The sequence below is a fragment of the Genypterus blacodes genome, unplaced genomic scaffold (genome assembly GCF_046128005.1).
Source record: "Genypterus blacodes isolate CSIRO-AG114 ecotype Tasmania unplaced genomic scaffold, CSIRO-AGI_Gbla_v1 ptg000059l_1, whole genome shotgun sequence".
Taxonomy (NCBI): Eukaryota; Metazoa; Chordata; class Actinopteri; order Ophidiiformes; family Ophidiidae; genus Genypterus; species Genypterus blacodes.
Window position 1 is genome coordinate 323,484 of NW_027466871.1, and position 16,564 is coordinate 340,047.

At 45.4% G+C, this 16,564-nt stretch overlaps 3 protein-coding genes across 4 annotated transcripts in view; 1 reads left to right on the plus strand and 2 right to left on the minus strand.

Moving 5' to 3' along the window:
• Positions 1-369: 369 nt before the first annotated feature.
• Positions 370-6,157, minus strand: osgin2 (oxidative stress induced growth inhibitor family member 2). Of its 2 annotated transcripts, none has more exons than XM_076153929.1 (6): positions 5,960-6,157; positions 3,631-3,723; positions 3,368-3,504; positions 3,020-3,211; positions 2,827-2,918; positions 370-2,732 (listed from the first exon to the last, which is right to left on the minus strand). In XM_076153929.1, the coding sequence occupies exons 2-6, from the start codon at positions 3,695-3,697 to the stop codon at positions 1,550-1,552; spliced, it is 1,671 nt and encodes a 556-aa protein (XP_076010044.1). In that variant the 5' UTR covers positions 3,698-3,723; positions 5,960-6,157; the 3' UTR covers positions 370-1,549. The 2 variants fall into 2 exon arrangements, with proteins under 2 accessions (XP_076010044.1, XP_076010043.1); XM_076153928.1 differs by having other exon boundaries at positions 5,753-6,157.
• Positions 6,158-7,383: 1,226 nt separating this feature from the next.
• gtpbp10 (GTP-binding protein 10 (putative)) lies at positions 7,384-10,567 on the plus strand. The gene is made up of 10 exons (XM_076153930.1): positions 7,384-7,489; positions 8,030-8,223; positions 8,364-8,455; positions 8,545-8,689; positions 8,815-8,888; positions 8,970-9,022; positions 9,097-9,204; positions 9,325-9,402; positions 9,549-9,672; positions 9,775-10,567. The coding sequence occupies exons 1-10, from the start codon at positions 7,457-7,459 to the stop codon at positions 9,987-9,989; spliced, it is 1,116 nt and encodes a 371-aa protein (XP_076010045.1). The 5' UTR covers positions 7,384-7,456; the 3' UTR covers positions 9,990-10,567.
• An 89-nt stretch (positions 10,568-10,656) lies between these two features.
• The window catches only part of adam22 (ADAM metallopeptidase domain 22), a 45,631-nt gene continuing 39,723 nt past the window's right edge, over positions 10,657-16,564 (minus strand). Inside the window, exons 28-32 of the mRNA XM_076153926.1 lie at positions 16,260-16,360; positions 16,099-16,165; positions 15,187-15,276; positions 13,697-13,820; positions 10,657-13,438 (exon numbers count right to left, since the gene is read on the minus strand). Coding sequence (XP_076010041.1) covers positions 13,418-13,438; positions 13,697-13,820; positions 15,187-15,276; positions 16,099-16,165; positions 16,260-16,360 — 403 coding nt within the window. The 3' untranslated portion in view covers positions 10,657-13,417. The remainder of the gene's footprint in view (positions 13,439-13,696; positions 13,821-15,186; positions 15,277-16,098; positions 16,166-16,259; positions 16,361-16,564) is intronic.

Genomic DNA, 16,564 nt, shown 5'->3' on the forward strand with positions numbered 1-16,564 from the left:
TGCAAGTTGACAAGAGGCTTAGATTTGGTTTGTGAATGGTATAGATAAAAATACATGATTAGAAAGGTGAGTCCCATGTGTGTATTGTTTTGATTTCCCCTTTGTATTTTAGCGGCGCTTCATTTATGTTTATATTATACTTAGATCAGATGAGCCGACAATGACTTGGCCCACGATGACAACATTTGTGCTTCATCAAACTTTTTTGGCAGCCAGAACATCCTGTTTGCTGCACATCACGTATATTAAACAAAGTTTGAAATGTTTTCCTTTCTGTTAGTCCGCCATTGGCTTTGATTCATTTCAGTGCCCATTGAGATTGAACATCCTTTTTATTTTAGGTTTTGTCTTATGTGAGCATTGTGGGTGATGTAATTGCAGCTATGGTGCATTCATGTACAAGTGTGAAGCTTTGGTATCTGACATTTAAAAACACAAAAATCAAACAACAAGGAAACTTTATCTTTGTGGAAGTGAATTTGGTCGTTTCTTGTGTTGCCACTGATGAATCTATCTTGAGTAATTTTGATAAAAGTATTGATATTAGTATTGAAGTGATGACGTTCGCTGTCTTTCAGTTTCATGTCTCTGCATCTTGATTTTGGGTGTAAATCAGTGGCTTCCTGAAAGGCAGGGAAAATTCTAATGACCTGCATGGCTCCTTAATGACCAAATCGTCGGCAAGGTCACTTGAATCTGAATGTGATGCACAAAGGAAATTAATCCGGAGTGTCCAAGAATACATTTAGGCCTGCAAGTGAACAAAATTAGCATAAAAAGCTTTTAAGAGTCACAATAACCAAATTAGCAGGTGAGGTTTGTTAGCAACTTCACCTTTTTACACCCTCTGAATGGCTCCAAGTGCATTTAATAGCAGCTAAATGAAGGATCAGTCAATGAGATATGTCGTGGGTGTCAGCTAAGAATATTCTAGAACATGCGTCACTTCTTTCCGGCAACGTGTTCAGGTCACAAAATTTAGATTAAATTAAATTTGATAGTTCATTAATCTGGCCTTTGGAGCTTGACCATTAACTTGTTGAGCCAAATTTTGTGAGGTATGTCTTGGATCCTATATCACAGGCAGAATTATTGTATCATTCATGGTTAATAGCTATGAGTAATAGTTTAAAATCAGCCATCTATTGCCTAATTATTCACAATGGCACCAAAAGTGGCACTTTCCCAGCAGCATTCCCTCTATAGGCTAAGCTTCTCTATCATGCTTACATGGCTGCTCAGGCTGTATTAAAAGAGACATGAACAAATAAATAACCCTTAAGAGGTGGGGTCCATGTAGAGGAGATGGAGAGGTGAGAGATATTTGGAGTATAAGGTATTGGCACATGGTAACCTGGACTACTTTAGAGACTAATTAGTGTATACCTGTTGCATTTTGGTCTATCAGAAACGTTTAATGCCTTAGTTTAGATGAAAAAACAATAAAGGAATACAAAATAAAAGACGTCACATCTGTTGGTAAAAGCGCTTGCAGCCTCCAGCCGCTGTCATATTGCCATTCTGGACTTCTTTCCATGCCAGCGTCTTCTCAAATGAAGTGATTCCCTCCATTGGTGATGAGCTTCTCTTTCTTCTTGTGCCTCTTCAGCAGACAGGAGGCGACGCCTAAAGCACCGCCCTTCAAAAAGCGAACAAAGTTGTCTCCCACTAATGGGCCCATGGCAAACAGACCTGGCTCCTTAGCACACTCGTACGTATAGGGGTGGATGTCAATGGGGTTCTGCTTGCAGGAGATGGGCTTCTCTGGGTCCATACTCAGGTACTGACCCTGCTCCTTCAGGAAAAACAGGTTGGGGTTGGTCCCAATCAGAACCAGAGCCATGGAGATCTTAAAAGCCTTGAAAGAGTTGTTCCCCTGCAGCAAACACTTCATGTCAGACTGGAAGGAGACCACACAGTGCTCAGGAAAACTGGTGTAGTCGGGGAAAGTGCTGACACTGGCATTACCGGCACTGGTACGAGTAGCAAGTTGGGGTTTTGAACACATCTTGGCACAGACCGAGGAAGCAATACTGGTTGCCTGCTGTCTGTTGGGAGCAGATGAGGGAGCCACATTGGTGTAGGTCTGAGAGGACATCTTGTTGTAGACTTTGTGGTATTCTGGGTAAAGTGTCTTAGGCAGTTGTTTGAAGATGAGGTCAGGGTCGTCTATGTTCTTGCGGAAAGCATGCAGCACAGTAATGTTGCTATTACAAGCACACAAAACTGCATCTGCAGCACTTAAACCAGCACCTACAATCAGAACTGGATCAGATTTTGGATCTAGTTTTCTCTGGCTTAGAGCCAGTCCCAGATCTGAGATGCTGTGGAATACAAAGGGCAGGTCCTCCCCCTCTATGTTTAGACGGACTGGTGAATCAGATGCACCAGTGGCTAAGACTACATTCTCAGCAAACAGAGAGAAGGGAATGTGGGTGTCGTTCTGCACCTGCTGGTACCCCCTTACTTCCCAGAGAGCCCCCCCTTCTCCAGTGTTTTCACATTCAACTCCATTACCCTCAAAACACTCATTCACTCCATCTCCCACCTCTCCACCTCCTCCATTAGTGTGTCTGTTCTCCAGACCTTCTCCCTGGTGCCCCCGGCTAAGTTTCTGGACACAGGTCACGTAGGTGTTGTCGACAAAGTTATTTTGTAGGCCATTTAGATTCACATAGTTACGATAATAGGATGAGATCTCCTCTGGCGTGGCTCTGTCGCTTGATGCATCCCTAAAGAGAAGACAGAGATGGGGAAAGAGATATCAGAGGATACATCTGAGGCTTTGGCAATGTCTGCTCTATCACCATTGTTCTCTCTCTGTACCTGCGTTTCCCATTGCTCAAGTCTCTGTAGTTAACATCAGGAAGCTCCATCCAGATGCCAAGACTGATAGTGAGCATGGAGCCTTCCATTGCCTGACAATACGAAGGAAGAGGAATAAGGAGGAAATGCTCAGATGACGGGGGTCATGGCGAGTATCAATTCCTAGGAAAAATGAATGAAATATAATACATACATGCCAGGCACCTCCGGGTGTTGCCTTCCCCAGCACCACATGAGGGATGTGTTGCTGTTTGTCTCTCCTCCACTGAAGAACAGGGGGGAACTCGTAGCCAAAGTCAGCATCAGGGTGCAGTAACGTGTCAAAAAGCACAGCCACAGGGTTCCTCGACCGGCCCTCAAGACCTTCACTCAGATATTCCAGATCCTGCAGAAAAATCACGATCATGACATGCATGCTTAAGTGTACGGATGTGTGTGTGTGTGTGTGTGTGTGTGTGTGTGTGTGTGTGTGTGTGTGTGTGTGTGTGTGTGTGTGTGTGTGTGTGTGTGTGTGTGTGTGTGTGTGTGTGCATCCTTTTACCTGTTCGGTGATGGGTAGGTGCTTGGTCTCCTGCAGTTTTCGGTATAGTATTGGGTTTGGGTGCACAGCTCCTGTGTCTAGGTAGGGCTCGTAGCCACTCAGCAGGTAGGACAGACAAATACCTGATGGCCCATTGCCTAAAGACAGAGCCCAGAAAGAAATGTGCTTTTAGGAGGAAAATCAAAAAAATTACATGGACTGGGGCCAACGTTGGAATACAAATACAGCAAAGAAATCTAATAAAGAAAGGGCAAAGTGCTCACCTATGATGACCACAGGGAGAGTGGGTGGGTGCGCTTGAGGCAGAGTAGTCTCTTCCAGTAGAGGCATGGCTGCAGCCTGGGCCAGAGCCGAGTCTGGAAGAGGAGAGGAGAGGAAGGAGAAGAGGGTGTCAAAGCCGCGGCTCATCCATGTGTTGTCTCGCACTGTTTCCATGTTCCTGAAGCAGGTTCAAACCGGCTCTCCCTCTCTCTCTTTGTGTCTGCATGTCGCTGCTGTTTTATGTTAGCTTTGTGTCTGCGCGTCACTGTTGTTGTGACATGTTAGTCTGGGTCCTAGAGCTGTCTCCATCCACCATCATCAGCTGACTCGCACACACATAGCGGGAATAAAGAAAAACCCATTCATCCTATTATCGGGCTCTTCTCTTGCACAAACACCCGTGTCCCTCCCCCCTCTGTCTGGGGTTTCACACACGTGGAAGCACCCCGCCACAACACAACATGCCACCAGCTTTGCTCTCCGCTGTCCCGCCAGAGACCACAGACACCCTGTCAGGTCCAACATGTCCTGTGGCGAACATAGTCTCTGTTAACTCCAGTGCTGCTTTCCAAACAAAAGGGACTTCTAATCGGATTTTTGTAGGCTTGGGCATGTTGTGAAACGTTGCTATTGAGCATGTGTCATGTGTGTTTGTGACGACAGTGCCATTGTGCGCCCGTCGGGCAGCAAATCCCCCCTGATCACTCCAACGAGTGGGCCCTAATCCCCCCGGACCTGTTTATGTCTTTACCGCCCTTTTCAACAGCAGCAGGATGAGAATTTGGTCCTGGCATGCAGACAGACCAAACTATCAAAGCCCCCGACCCTCTGACACACACCAACATTCCCCCAAAACACACACTTGTCCCATTTCCCCGAACATCCAAACACATCCCCTAAACTCTGGCCGGCTCCATGCTGCCCAACAACACAGTGTGCCTCATTTCCCATCCATCTCTACGTCCCTCCCTCCTTGTTGGACCCCAGACTTGTGAGTTAACTGGTTTGTCTTTAGTCACAGGCCCGTTTCTCCATTTTAGTGAAAGCAGTGGGATCCTAACACAACGCCTGTCTTGTTTGGACAATGCTGTGCCCCCGTTTTGGCAGGCTGGAACTGGTATTTCCGTGCCACTGCCCAATTTAACCTCAGAGCATTTACAGCCTTTGGGAGATAATGGAAATAGTTGGAAGGAGCAAGATAACAGACAGGAACATAAGTGCCATGACGGTTTGAAATGCTTTGCTTCAGTAAATAGCATCCAGTCATCCAGTTTATAATGCAACTCAAAATAATCAATCACATTTTGAGATTGCTATTGTTTTCCTGATCAGACTGGTTAGGACTGTATAACAGAAACATCCTCACGTGAGGCCAAACAACAAGTCTGACATAATGTGTCCACAACCTGCAACTTCACCCCCAGTGGCCACTTTATTATAGGTGCACCTGTGCCAAATCCAATCCACCTGGCAGCTTATTCTAACTGCTTTGCTTGAAAGAAACTATTCAAGTTTAAAATCAAATGAACTTTTTAATGAAAAGACCCAAACATAAGAACAAAACAAAAACATGAAACGACTTCATATTTCTGTGAGTGGTTGGCGTTTGTCTGTCTATCTGTGGGCTCGCACGTGTGTGTTCTGCATACATCTGTGTAGAAGCCAGACCAGACTATTCTAGAACACGCTGTGCTCAGTATGAAGGGTTATCTATAGAAAACACTCCAAATAATCCTTCGCATTTGCTTTGCGATGCTCGAGCTAGAATGTCAATACTGAAACCCATCTGCCTAATGTGAGAGCCGTTCATTGATTAAGACGTTCAAATGTCACAGACTCGATTGTTATTTATGGATAGGATTTAGTGCTTTTGTCCGGCACATCAGTTTGAAACTTAACTTGACATCAGTCTCAGTCTGGTTTGTCTGTTGTGGTCTACAGACACACGATCTTCCATCACAAGCTACACACAACACACACACGCACACACACTCCGGTCTGTGCACACTGCGTCCAATAACACACACGGAGCACATGCGACAAAGGCTGTGTCCCCATCATAACATAATGCATGTCTCAAACACACACACTCACTCACTCACGGGTATGAACGGGATCTCTTACCACGCTGTGATTGATCTCAATATCCCGGTCGCTTTCCGTTACCACGGCCCCGGACAAGCGGCTCCGGCGGTATAAATAGCCAGACACACCGGTGGGAGGACCCATGCGAGCGGCGGGGGTCTTACACGAGATAATGAGCTAACGTCTCCCGTCATCTCTCTCACACTAACACATACTAACCACGCACACACATAAACACACACTTACCCCTGCGCAGTGTAATCCGAGCAGACCTGGTTTAATCAGGTCGGACCCAGGACCCGTGAATGTCGTTGTGAAGGACAAAACCTCTTCTCATGTGTCCTTATGGAAGACAGAGACACAGAGCGAGAGAGGGAGGAAGAGAGAGAGACGCCGGCTAGTGCGCTCGTCACATGCGCATCTCGCTGCACCGGCAGACGTGACCGCGTTCACAGATACAAGAGCCGGAAGATCAGAGGCTCCACAGCATCTTCACAGCGCCGCCGCCACGGTGTGTGTTCAAACTGTGTACCACCGCTTTCTTTCACTTTTTCATTTAATTTTAATTATTTTTTTTTGAAATTTACTTGATTTATTTGACAAAACCAATACCCGATTGCTATTTTAGAATATAAAAAATATTAGAAATAAAGAAGTGTTTTGTCAGAGGAAAACAATGAGCCAATGTTCACTCCTTCCACATCATCTAACAACTGTAATATAAACGCAGAGATGATTAGTTTGTTGCAATTATATAAACAAAAGTGCTTCATATAAAATGTAAAATACTGAAATAAAACCATTAAAAAGGAAAGTAAATTCTCTCATGAACTTTAAACCTGCCATTAAGTATTTATGATCACCAAAGACAAAGACACATACAGTACATAATATGTAATATGCATTGGCCATCATATCAACAAACAGTCGACAATTTACATGACCAGACTCATATCGACCTTAGTGAGCCATCAGTCACGTTTCTGTCCATCCAATGAAGATAAGTCCAATATTATCTCTTGTTATATTCTCTTGTCTTTTGTCTGTCTCTTTATTTTATGTGTTTATGTCCCCGCTCATTGTATGCTGGCAGGTAGGGAAACAATTGGCTTATCAGGGTCTGTCTGAGGAAACAGCCATCTGTGTTTCTTTGTTGCAGGTTGCTAAGAAGTGAGTGTTGGCAGGCTGGGAGTCTAAAAGGGGGCCATTCAGAGTGCACATTCATTGCAAACTGCTGATTAGGTAATTAGATATCTTGTTGCAGAGTCCTATTTTGGCATGAGGGTAGAACACAAATTTAGAGATGATTAATGAGAAGGGTTCAGCTTTTAGATTAGCCTGATAACTCAATGAATTCTTTGTCCATCTGTTCAAGATTTAGAAGCTAAATAAATACAAATGGTGCCTTTAAAAGCAAATTGATACCCTGCAGGATTTGTTGCGTAATTGTATACGTCTCCATTGTTCTAAGTTTAAATCCTGGTCATTTACAGCAGGAGGGGATATGTCGAGTTATACTCTCTAGCCTCCTCCTTGCCCGGCAGACCGGTGGTGGTGATGTGAGCTTGGGAGCAATCGGGCTTTTCCGTGTCTCTTCGTCACTGCTTGTAACCCCGCCCCTTCGCGGTCGTTGTCCAATGAAATTAGAGGAGCAAAGCGCTTCCTGTCCCGCCTACAAACACATGTAAACTAGCCCGCTAGCTCAAATAGCAACATGGGTGATGTCTACAAACGTTAACGAAAATGGTTCAATTTAGTAGAATTTGCTTCCGGAAGGTAAGTAACAGGGTTAGGATTCATTCGTACTAATGCTTTAATCAGCCGCAACAATTTTTTTTTACAAACAATATGACATTGTGACATTGAAGTTTCAGTGTGTTAGCTGTGTGTCGTACAGGAACAATGTGAGGAGACGAGACAGACCGTGACGTAATCTGAACCTATGTCAACACAACGTTACCTCTGTCTGATCTGAACATGTGTCAACGCAACGTTACCTCTGCCCGATCTGTGTGTAAAAACAATAACATAACGCCAGGAGTGTAAACACATGACGACCATAGAGCATCTGACAACTCTATCAGCTCTAAGGCACCTCTACTTTTGTTTTAGTAGGGTTGAAGACTTCTATGAATTATATGAAGAATCTAAGGATGTTTGTCAAGGGCCTTATGTTATAAATAGTCTGTACTAGTATTGATATGTTAACTAGACATTCAAACACTGGATGAGTCCCAAGCTTGGCCAGTGTGTTCAGCAGTTATTGGTAGTTTGGTTCTTAAGATTCAACATTTAACCGTATTCGTCTTCCTCCAGTATGGAAACTTTGTGGACAACCTCCGCCTGTACGTCCGTGGAGGCAGCGGCGGCATGGGCCTGCCCCGTCTAGGAGGGCAGGGAGGCCACGGAGGAGATGTTTGGGTGGTGGCTGCAAAAGATTTGACCTTGAAGAGGATCAAGGACAAATACCCCCAGAAACGTTTTGTAGCTGCAGCGGGAGCCAACAGCAGGTTTGTTCTGGTTTCTTTACAGTGATGTTAAGGAGGATAGACAGCATGTCTCAGTGCTTAAGTGTCACATGGGCCGGTCCTCAGTGTATAAAGAGGTCTGTTTATGTGTTAAAGGCTTTCTGAACTTTATTCATCAACAGTGTCCGAGCTCTTAGAGGACTAAAGGGAAAGGACCAGGAGATCGAGGCTCCTGTCGGCGTTACCGTCACCACTGATCACGGCAAAGTACTCGGTAAGTTTCCCATTTCCAAACCTGTCACATATCAGCTTGTTCATTCATTCAGTTTACCTTTCCACCCTCTCTCTCTCTCTCTCCCTAAGGTGACCTGAATGCTTCGGGGGATCGGCTGTTGGTGGCGAAGGGGGGACAGGGGGGCTCCTTCCACTCTGCCTTTGAGCCCAGCAAGGGCAAATCCAAACACATCCGACTGGACCTCAAGCTCATCGCTGACCTCGGCCTGGTGGGGTGAGAAGACTGAACACCACATCAACAACAACAACAACAACAGTGTTTCTTTCAATTCACCATTTAGTTCACAAAAATGGAATCATTCCATAAACATGGATATTTTGATGTTGTATCACCTCCAGGTTCCCCAACGCAGGGAAGTCGTCTCTTCTGACAGCCTTGTCTAACGCTACACCCCAGATTGCCAGCTACGCCTGTGAGTACATACTAATAGAGATGCATTCAAGTTTGTTTATGCGTTTATTTGCCTCTCTAAAATCTATTATCTTTACTCAAGTCACCACCATAAGGCCGGAGATTGGAAAGTTAACGTACAAGGATCATAAGCAGGTATGAGAATATGGAATATGAGTGCTTGTGTCCCAGCTGTGCTCACCTGGCTGACGGTTGGTTGTTTGTTGTAGATCTCTGTTGCAGACCTCCCAGGGCTGATCGAAGGGGCGCACATGAACAAAGGCATGGGCCACAAGTTCCTGAAGCATGTGGAGAGGACCAAACAGCTGCTGTTTGTGGTGAGTAGTGGGACAAATTGTGAAATGTTCTCATTCGTGCTGCAAATAAGAGTTTGTATTTTGGAAAATTGCTGCTACCGTTGATGGAGTCCCTTTTCATTCTGATGTATCTGGCTGTAGGTGGATGTTTGTGGCTTCCAGCTGGCCAGCAAAACGCATTTCAGGTCAGCCTTTGAAGCTGTGCAACTCCTCACAAAGGTGACGCTGAAAATGTTCATTAATCCTGCTCATCCTCTGACTTCTCTTGACTCTCACTCTTCACACCAATCTGTCTTGCGTCCCGACCTATCTGCCCTTTATGGTCATTATAACTTCATCCTCTGTTTCTTCTCTTTCACCCTAAGGAGTTGGAGTTGTACAAGGAGGAGCTGGTGTCCAAACCTGCTTTACTAGTGGTGAATAAGATGGATCTGCCTGAGGCTGAGGACAAACTGGCAGAGCTGAAGGAGCAACTTCAAAACCCAGAAGGTGATTTTGATATTCTGAAGTTCAAACATTGTGTCAGAATTGTCTCTTTAAAGAAGTCTATAGCTGACATTGACATAAATTCTGTTGTTGTTCCATTGGCAGAGTTCGCTCATGTGTTGCCAGATGACATGGTACCTAAAAACTGGATGAACTTCAGTCACGTGGTTCCCGTTTCTGCCGTTTCTGGGTTTGGCGTCGAACATCTGAAGACGTGCATCAGAGAATCGCTTGCTGAAGATGATTACATGGCCACGAGTACCTTCCATCAAGATAGACTCCAGGCCCTGAGGTCCCAGCCACACCAACTGTGGGGATAACTGCTCGATACCCAACTGTGCTGCCTTTCAGTCTGTGTGGACGTTGCTCTCCAGGTTTGGATTCGAGCAAACCATCTTTTTACTGGACACAGAGAATTATGTGACAATTATAAAGAACCCTGTGTATAATTAGAGGTCACACTATTCAACAACCGTGTCATGGCTCTCCACGCCTGCTGCTGCTTCATTGGTAGTCAGGATGGACAAGACAAACAACGGAGCAAACTTGAAGCACATTTGTATCGACTAGTTCATTCTGTTGATGTAGTCTTGAGTGTTAGTAGTGTTGATGTACCTTCTGTCATTGTACACAAATATTGTATTTATTTTCTTATTGCTGTGTGTGCTCGTTTGTAATACACAATCAATACATGGAGTGAGTCCTCAAGAGGCTTGGATATAAAGGAGAAGTTAGGAATGCCAGCATACACAGATGTGTTGACGAAGGTTTTATTTTATATTAAATATATTACAATACTGAATGATTAAGAGGAAAAAATATGGGCATTGATTTTTGCATCGTCAGTCTGTACAGCATACAGCCATAATTACAAAATAATAAAAAGACAGCAACTGCAGTACGTAGATAGATTTGAATTGGTACATGTGGGGGTTGTAAGGTTCCTGGAGTGCCGATGCATCGGGAGAAGAAGAAGCTGCCCGGATGGGACCACGTGGTCGAGACTGCGCCTTGTGCTCCAGTACACTAATACATTCAAGTCCCTGGATAGACAGAGACGGGACAGCTCAGTTGTGGGGACATTTACCAGAGGAGTCCAACATTCTGCAGGCAGGTGCAGCAGGTGAGTGTATGGAGCCCCTGGCCTTTGAATGGGAAAGATCCCAGAAATCACTGTGAGCCTTCCGGTCCCATCCTTACGAAGCAGTGCAACATCCTCAACACGTTTTTTTTTTGTACAGAGCAAAAAATTCATCACAGGAAGGAAAGGGAAAAAAAGAAAAGCCAGTTTAGTTGTGGCGCAGTATTGTGATGTTTAAAGATATTGCTTGAGAGTGGTCAGCCCTCACAGCCTCGGGGGACTCGATCCAAACTTAAAGAGCAAAAATAGTTCTGACAGAAGGCAAATTATGAGCTGGTATCGCTCAGCTCTATGTTTAAACTTCATGCTGCCGTACAACAGATGCGTCCTACCCTTATAGCATAGAGACCACACGGATCAGCACATAAACCAGATGATGGGAAACTTTGGACTGGCCCCTGGGAAATGTGTGTTTTAGCATCTGAGAGCTTGACGCGTCTCCATTCAAACTCATCAACACACAGAATCACAATAATGCACTTATAATCACGGTTTCAATACTTGTCTGTACATGATGCTGAGAAAAAGAACAGTACAAAGGTACTTAATAAAAAAAAGATACTAGTAGCAATGTTAATCCAGTACCGTGAGCGTCATATTACCTATACAGCCCTAGCGCATACATTAAAAATGAAGAGTGGAACACACTGAAACAGAAACTAAACAGCAGTCAATGACAAACAGGAGGCCTTAAGTCAGCAGCTTCTACACAGGGAGGTGAAGAATCTGTGCCTGCATTAGTCTTGTTTTTATTCACAAATTAACTAACGTCCTGACGTGAATCGACCCGGCTAAAGATAACTCATTTACTGACAAACAGTGTGGTCTGCGGTACACAAACCCATTAAGACAACAGCAATAGGCAATGAGGGGAAAAGGTCTTTCAGTGACATGCTCGTTTCCCAGTATGGTCTCACAAATAGCCTACCAGAGGAAATACTTAATTTGATAAAGCACTGTCATGCTGTTGGTCTTCACAAGCTCAAACAGCAAGCACTGTACAGCATAGTTAGTCATTTACAAGGCTAAATGTCTCAATCGTCACAGCTAAATCCAAAATGCACATTCCAATCACCAGATTTTCCAGATCCTCAGTGGGTTAGATCGTTAACCATACTCACAGTAATGGGTTCTCTCAGCTCACACTCAGGTGTATATCTGTGTACGCCCACTGTGACAAGCTGAGGCGGTACAATCTCAAACATCCCAAACGGAGAATCAAGGGAAACTAAGTCAATCTAAACATTATCCACTGGAACTTTTCAAAAAACACATTCAGTGAAAAGTGGCGTTTACGTCTATCACTACACCAAACACGTCTCTCTCCAATCACTGCACTGAAGACTGGCACGTTATACTATTCATCACTTTGCTAAAATAATACTCATCAACTTCCCAATCGGTAACATTCTCATCGTGCCCCGATGTCGACACCTTTGCTCCCTTTCGTGGATCGTTGTTGGTACGTCTGTGCGTTACTCCCAGTGCCAAGACAAAAACACTTTAAAAACATTCTGCTGTGGATGGAGAAAGCTATAGAGGTCACAGTCACACGGGATAAGCCAGAGGAGGGAAGGGAATGAGGCCTACAGGACGGAAAATAGGAACACAGACAGTAGAACGAGCGCGGGGGTGTCTACACAGACCTACAGAGATCCGCTTCTGCCTACAACACAATACAGGAAAGAGAAGAGAAGAGAACATAGGGACGTTTGACTCCATGTCTCTTTCAATGTAAAAACAAAAAGAAAAGTCCAAAGTACTGTGTGTGTATTTTACTGTACATATTTACACACAAATGCTGGGCGGAGGTGTGGGGTGGGGGTTGGGTTGGGTCCATGTCGTGGGTTATGGGTAATAGTAACTTGTGATACAATATGGGTTGCGTATAGTGGAGAGAAAGCGTCTAATCCTAGGTATAAAATCGCCGTCCCCTCGCATGCTTTCCATCTAGTTCAGACCGCGGAGGAGGTTGCTGATAAACAGGGGGGTGTCTCATGCATACAGTGTTGGATTTTCTACAATGATTCACGTGCGTCAAAATGGTCCAACAAATCCAGCGATGCAGAGTGGTAAAGATGACCTGCTCCCGGTTCTGCTTCCAAACAACTCGGGGGGCATAGAGGTCAGAAGAGGGACGGTAGGCTTTGATTGATGTAAGGCGAGAGCCGGAGCGGAGGAGGGATGCAAGTTTGGGATTGGGGGTTTGGTAGCGTTGGGAGTGGGAGAGGGAGTGGGAGGGTGAGTGGGTGGCCGGGGTTCCAGTTCCATCGTCGAGGCCTGAGCAGACGGGAACAGCTCAGTCTGAGTCTTAAGCTCCAGCTGGTCTGAAGTGGATGTGGAGCTGGGTTCTCAGCAGGCTTCCTCCAGTCTTGTAGAGATTCGCTCAATGACGCGTGACTCGGGCAAGGCAGCTTCACGGACGCTTGCTTGCATACATGAACTCACACACAACTTCGGCCATTTTCCACTGCAGCGTGAGGCTCGCTCGCTCTCTCGGTTGTGCAGAGTCAATTTATGTTTCATTTTTGTTTGTTTTTCATTCATAGAAAAGGAGAGATACGTATAGTTCCTTAAGGTCTTTAGCAGAGCAGGTGAAGAAGACTGTTATATTGAAGTCTCCCACAGCTGGAGAGAGAAGAGGAGGGGGGGAAGCAAAGACAAGAAATGGAAAAGGGAATAAGTGAGGAGAGTGAAAGAGAAGACACTTAGTACACTAAGTGTACCAACCTACTAACATTTGCAAGAACGAACAAAACCAGTGAGTTATTATCTATATTAGGTTATATCTATCTAACTGCAGAGATGTGTGTGTGTGTGTGTGTGTGTGTGTGTGTGTGTGTGTGTGTGTGCACGCGCTGTACACTTGTGTGGGTTGGTACTTGCCCTGGCGCTCTGCCTGTTGGCTTTCCTCTGGTCATCGGGGAGAGGGGGCATAGGGTACGGGTACCTCCGGCTGGATGCAATGGATCCAGTGGAGGAGGTGGGAGACTTGGCGGGGGATAGCGTCCTGAGGAAGACAGGAAATGACATCATCATTAATACATTGCCTCTTCTCAGCTGGTTGGTGCAGGATAAACTTGGCCAAAGTCACAGACGGATAAACCAGGTTAGATTGAGAACGTGGAGCTAATGTTAGATCTGGAACCTTGGGCCACACTCTCCTTCAGCTGCTCTACTTACTCCAGTTGCTCTTAAAAGCTCATATTGTCATCCATTAACAGTAGAGATCTCTGTGAACATTGCTAAGCTTTTAGGGGCAGCCGCTGTCCACAGCAGTGCACAGCTCCCAGCGACGGTGTGGGCAGTCTGAGCTTCCTGCAATCCTCACATGCTTCCGCCCACAGCAACACCAACAACCACAATGTAGAGATTCACCCTCAGCCACTGTGAAATATGCAGTGCTAAGGATGAAATCCATCTGCTGCAGTGTTAAAGAGTTGGATGTGTTTAGTGGGGATTGCTGTGAGGAAGCAGTGTGGAGGATGTGAGACCACACCGGAGCTGAGTCTGAGTCAGAGGGACACACACAGACCCTGAGCCATAACAGCCTGCCCCCCACTTCCACTAATCTACTCTGTTGAACAATTTCTAACCATCAGAGGGGGGAAAGTGCTTCAGGAGACAGCGAAGGTCTATAGATTAGATTGATTGAGTGTGTATGATGGTGATCAGGTTGCGAGAGTGCTGCAGAGACACGTGTGCCCATGAGCCTCCTCATCGTCTGGATGTGATTATCTACAGACCTTGGACAAGATCAGAGCGGTGGCCTACACTTTATCACAGCAGCGCAGCGATGATGTCACCGCACTGGCAGTGACATCACACTGATGCAAAGGCGAGTGAGGTTAGTGGGAGCAAGGCGAGGCCGGCACACACACACACACTGACCGAACACAGTGAACATGCAAAGTTAACGAGAGACAGGGGAGGCAGAGGAGGGCATAAGGACAAATCAGGAATAAAATAACAACATTATAAATCTAACAATAGCAGAGGAGATGATAGCCATTATTTTTGGATCAATAACAATAGATGATAAAACAGAATGGTCTGCTACAAATAAAAATGCAGCTGTTTCATAGAAAAAATAGTTTCTACTCTGATAATCAAAAGGAGAAATGGCATAAATTAGGATATATTGTAGTATAAAGCAGAAATACTGTGTGTTATTGGAAGTAGTGGTCATTCTGTACTGCTCAGCAGCCACGCTGTGTAGGAATGCAAGGACGCGTCATGCCAGCTGTCAGTAACAGTTTGTCTGAGGCATTAAAGCCTGGAGCTCATTCTTGCTGCCCTTGACCAAACCATAAATCAAACCAAAGGTGAGAGGGTTTTTAGACAAGCGTGTGGGATACAGGAGTCTGAGGTAATACCTAAGGTAAGGTCCTGAAGTGTTTCTATTCACATCTTCTACCCATTTAGTTACATCATAAAACTCTGTTTTGAAGCGAGGGGTTAAATACCTGTGGGAGGGGGAGGGGTGATGGACACGACACAAGGAGTGGGAGAGGAGAGAAGAGAAGGGGAAGAAATGAAAAGGACAGAAAATTTCCAGAGTTGAGCAAGTGAGGAGGAGGAGGAGGAGAGAGGAAGAGGAGATATTTTAGGAAAGCAGAGCAGAGCAAAGATATTGTAAACAAACACCAAGATGCAATTGAGAACATGGTGAGACGATGGTGGACAGACCTGCGAGCTTTCAGATGACAACAGCACCGTCACCATGACAACCTCTGCTGCGTCTTACAGGCTCATTTGCATATTGGTTTTCATGTGACAAGCAGTCAGACTCATGCTCACAGTGAGAACAGGCGCAGACTAGTTCACACACCACCAGCTTCAAACCCGCAAACAAACCAACACGGCAGGCTGGGGGGCTGCTGATGCTCCATGCTGTGATGTGTTCAGGCACAATCAGCAGGCACGGATGCAAACACGCAACGCTACTTGTTCACATGAAGTGTTGAGTAAAGCCAAATAAGCACAGGCTGAACAAGCCAGACGAGCGATGAGAGCCGATCACACAGCCAGACACGTCGTGATCACGTGGTCATATGACGCGTCTGGCTGGTGGGACTCAGCGCCACACAAGCTGCTCAACTCTTTCCATACATCAGCTTCCAATCAGTTGGTGACTTACAGTTTTCTAGCTATCTATGCGAAACTTCTCGGACAAATTGGAAATGTCTGTTTCCCACCAGAACCTTTGCTTGATATCACAAACCTCACATCTCATGTTCATGTTCATGGACCTGACAGCATGACCAGCAGTGCCAGAGGGAACTTACTCTGTGGAGTTAGAACGAGCACGGAACTTCTTTCCTTTCAGTTTCTTGCGATTTCCGCTCAGATTTCCTGGAGAGAAACAGAACAAAGACATATAATCTACAATGTAAACACAGGTAATGACACATAAGGTGTTTATTTGTGTTGTTTATCACAGTACTACCTTGCCATGAGTTGCTCCTCGGTCGGCCATTTTCACAGATGTCAGAGATGTGTTTGGCGTCTGGGATTCTCTCGCTCCACGAGTGGGACAAACCGTTGGATCTACACACACACACATTTGCAACAAGAGCAAAACATTATCTGCCGCCCATCATTCCTCCTTTGGGTATAAAGTGATACATGTTTTGGAGGCTGCTCTGCTCCTGCTGCACACACAGAGACGAGGGGCGGGCTGAGGCAGATGAAGGAGTGGATGAAGACACCGTCACAGTACATAGCACTAGCGTGAGCCAGACAACAAGATCC

Excerpts from the sequence above, each read along its gene's own strand:
- gtpbp10 (XM_076153930.1), top strand. The coding sequence starts at position 7,457 with ATGGTTCAATTTAGTAGAATTTGCTTCCGGAAG. Across the intron at positions 8,889-8,969 it reads CCAGATTGCCAGCTACGCCT|TCACCACCATAAGGCCGGAG; the intron begins GTGAGTACATAC and ends TCTTTACTCAAG. Across the intron at positions 9,023-9,096 it reads CGTACAAGGATCATAAGCAG|ATCTCTGTTGCAGACCTCCC; the intron begins GTATGAGAATAT and ends TGTTTGTTGTAG.
- osgin2 (XM_076153929.1), bottom strand. The coding sequence starts at position 3,697 with ATGCCTCTACTGGAAGAGACTACTCTGCCTCAAGCGCACCCACCCACT. Across the intron at positions 3,505-3,630 it reads TCTCCCTGTGGTCATCATAG|GCAATGGGCCATCAGGTATT; the intron begins GTGAGCACTTTG and ends CTCTGTCTTTAG. Across the intron at positions 3,212-3,367 it reads ACCTACCCATCACCGAACAG|GATCTGGAATATCTGAGTGA; the intron begins GTAAAAGGATGC and ends ATTTTTCTGCAG.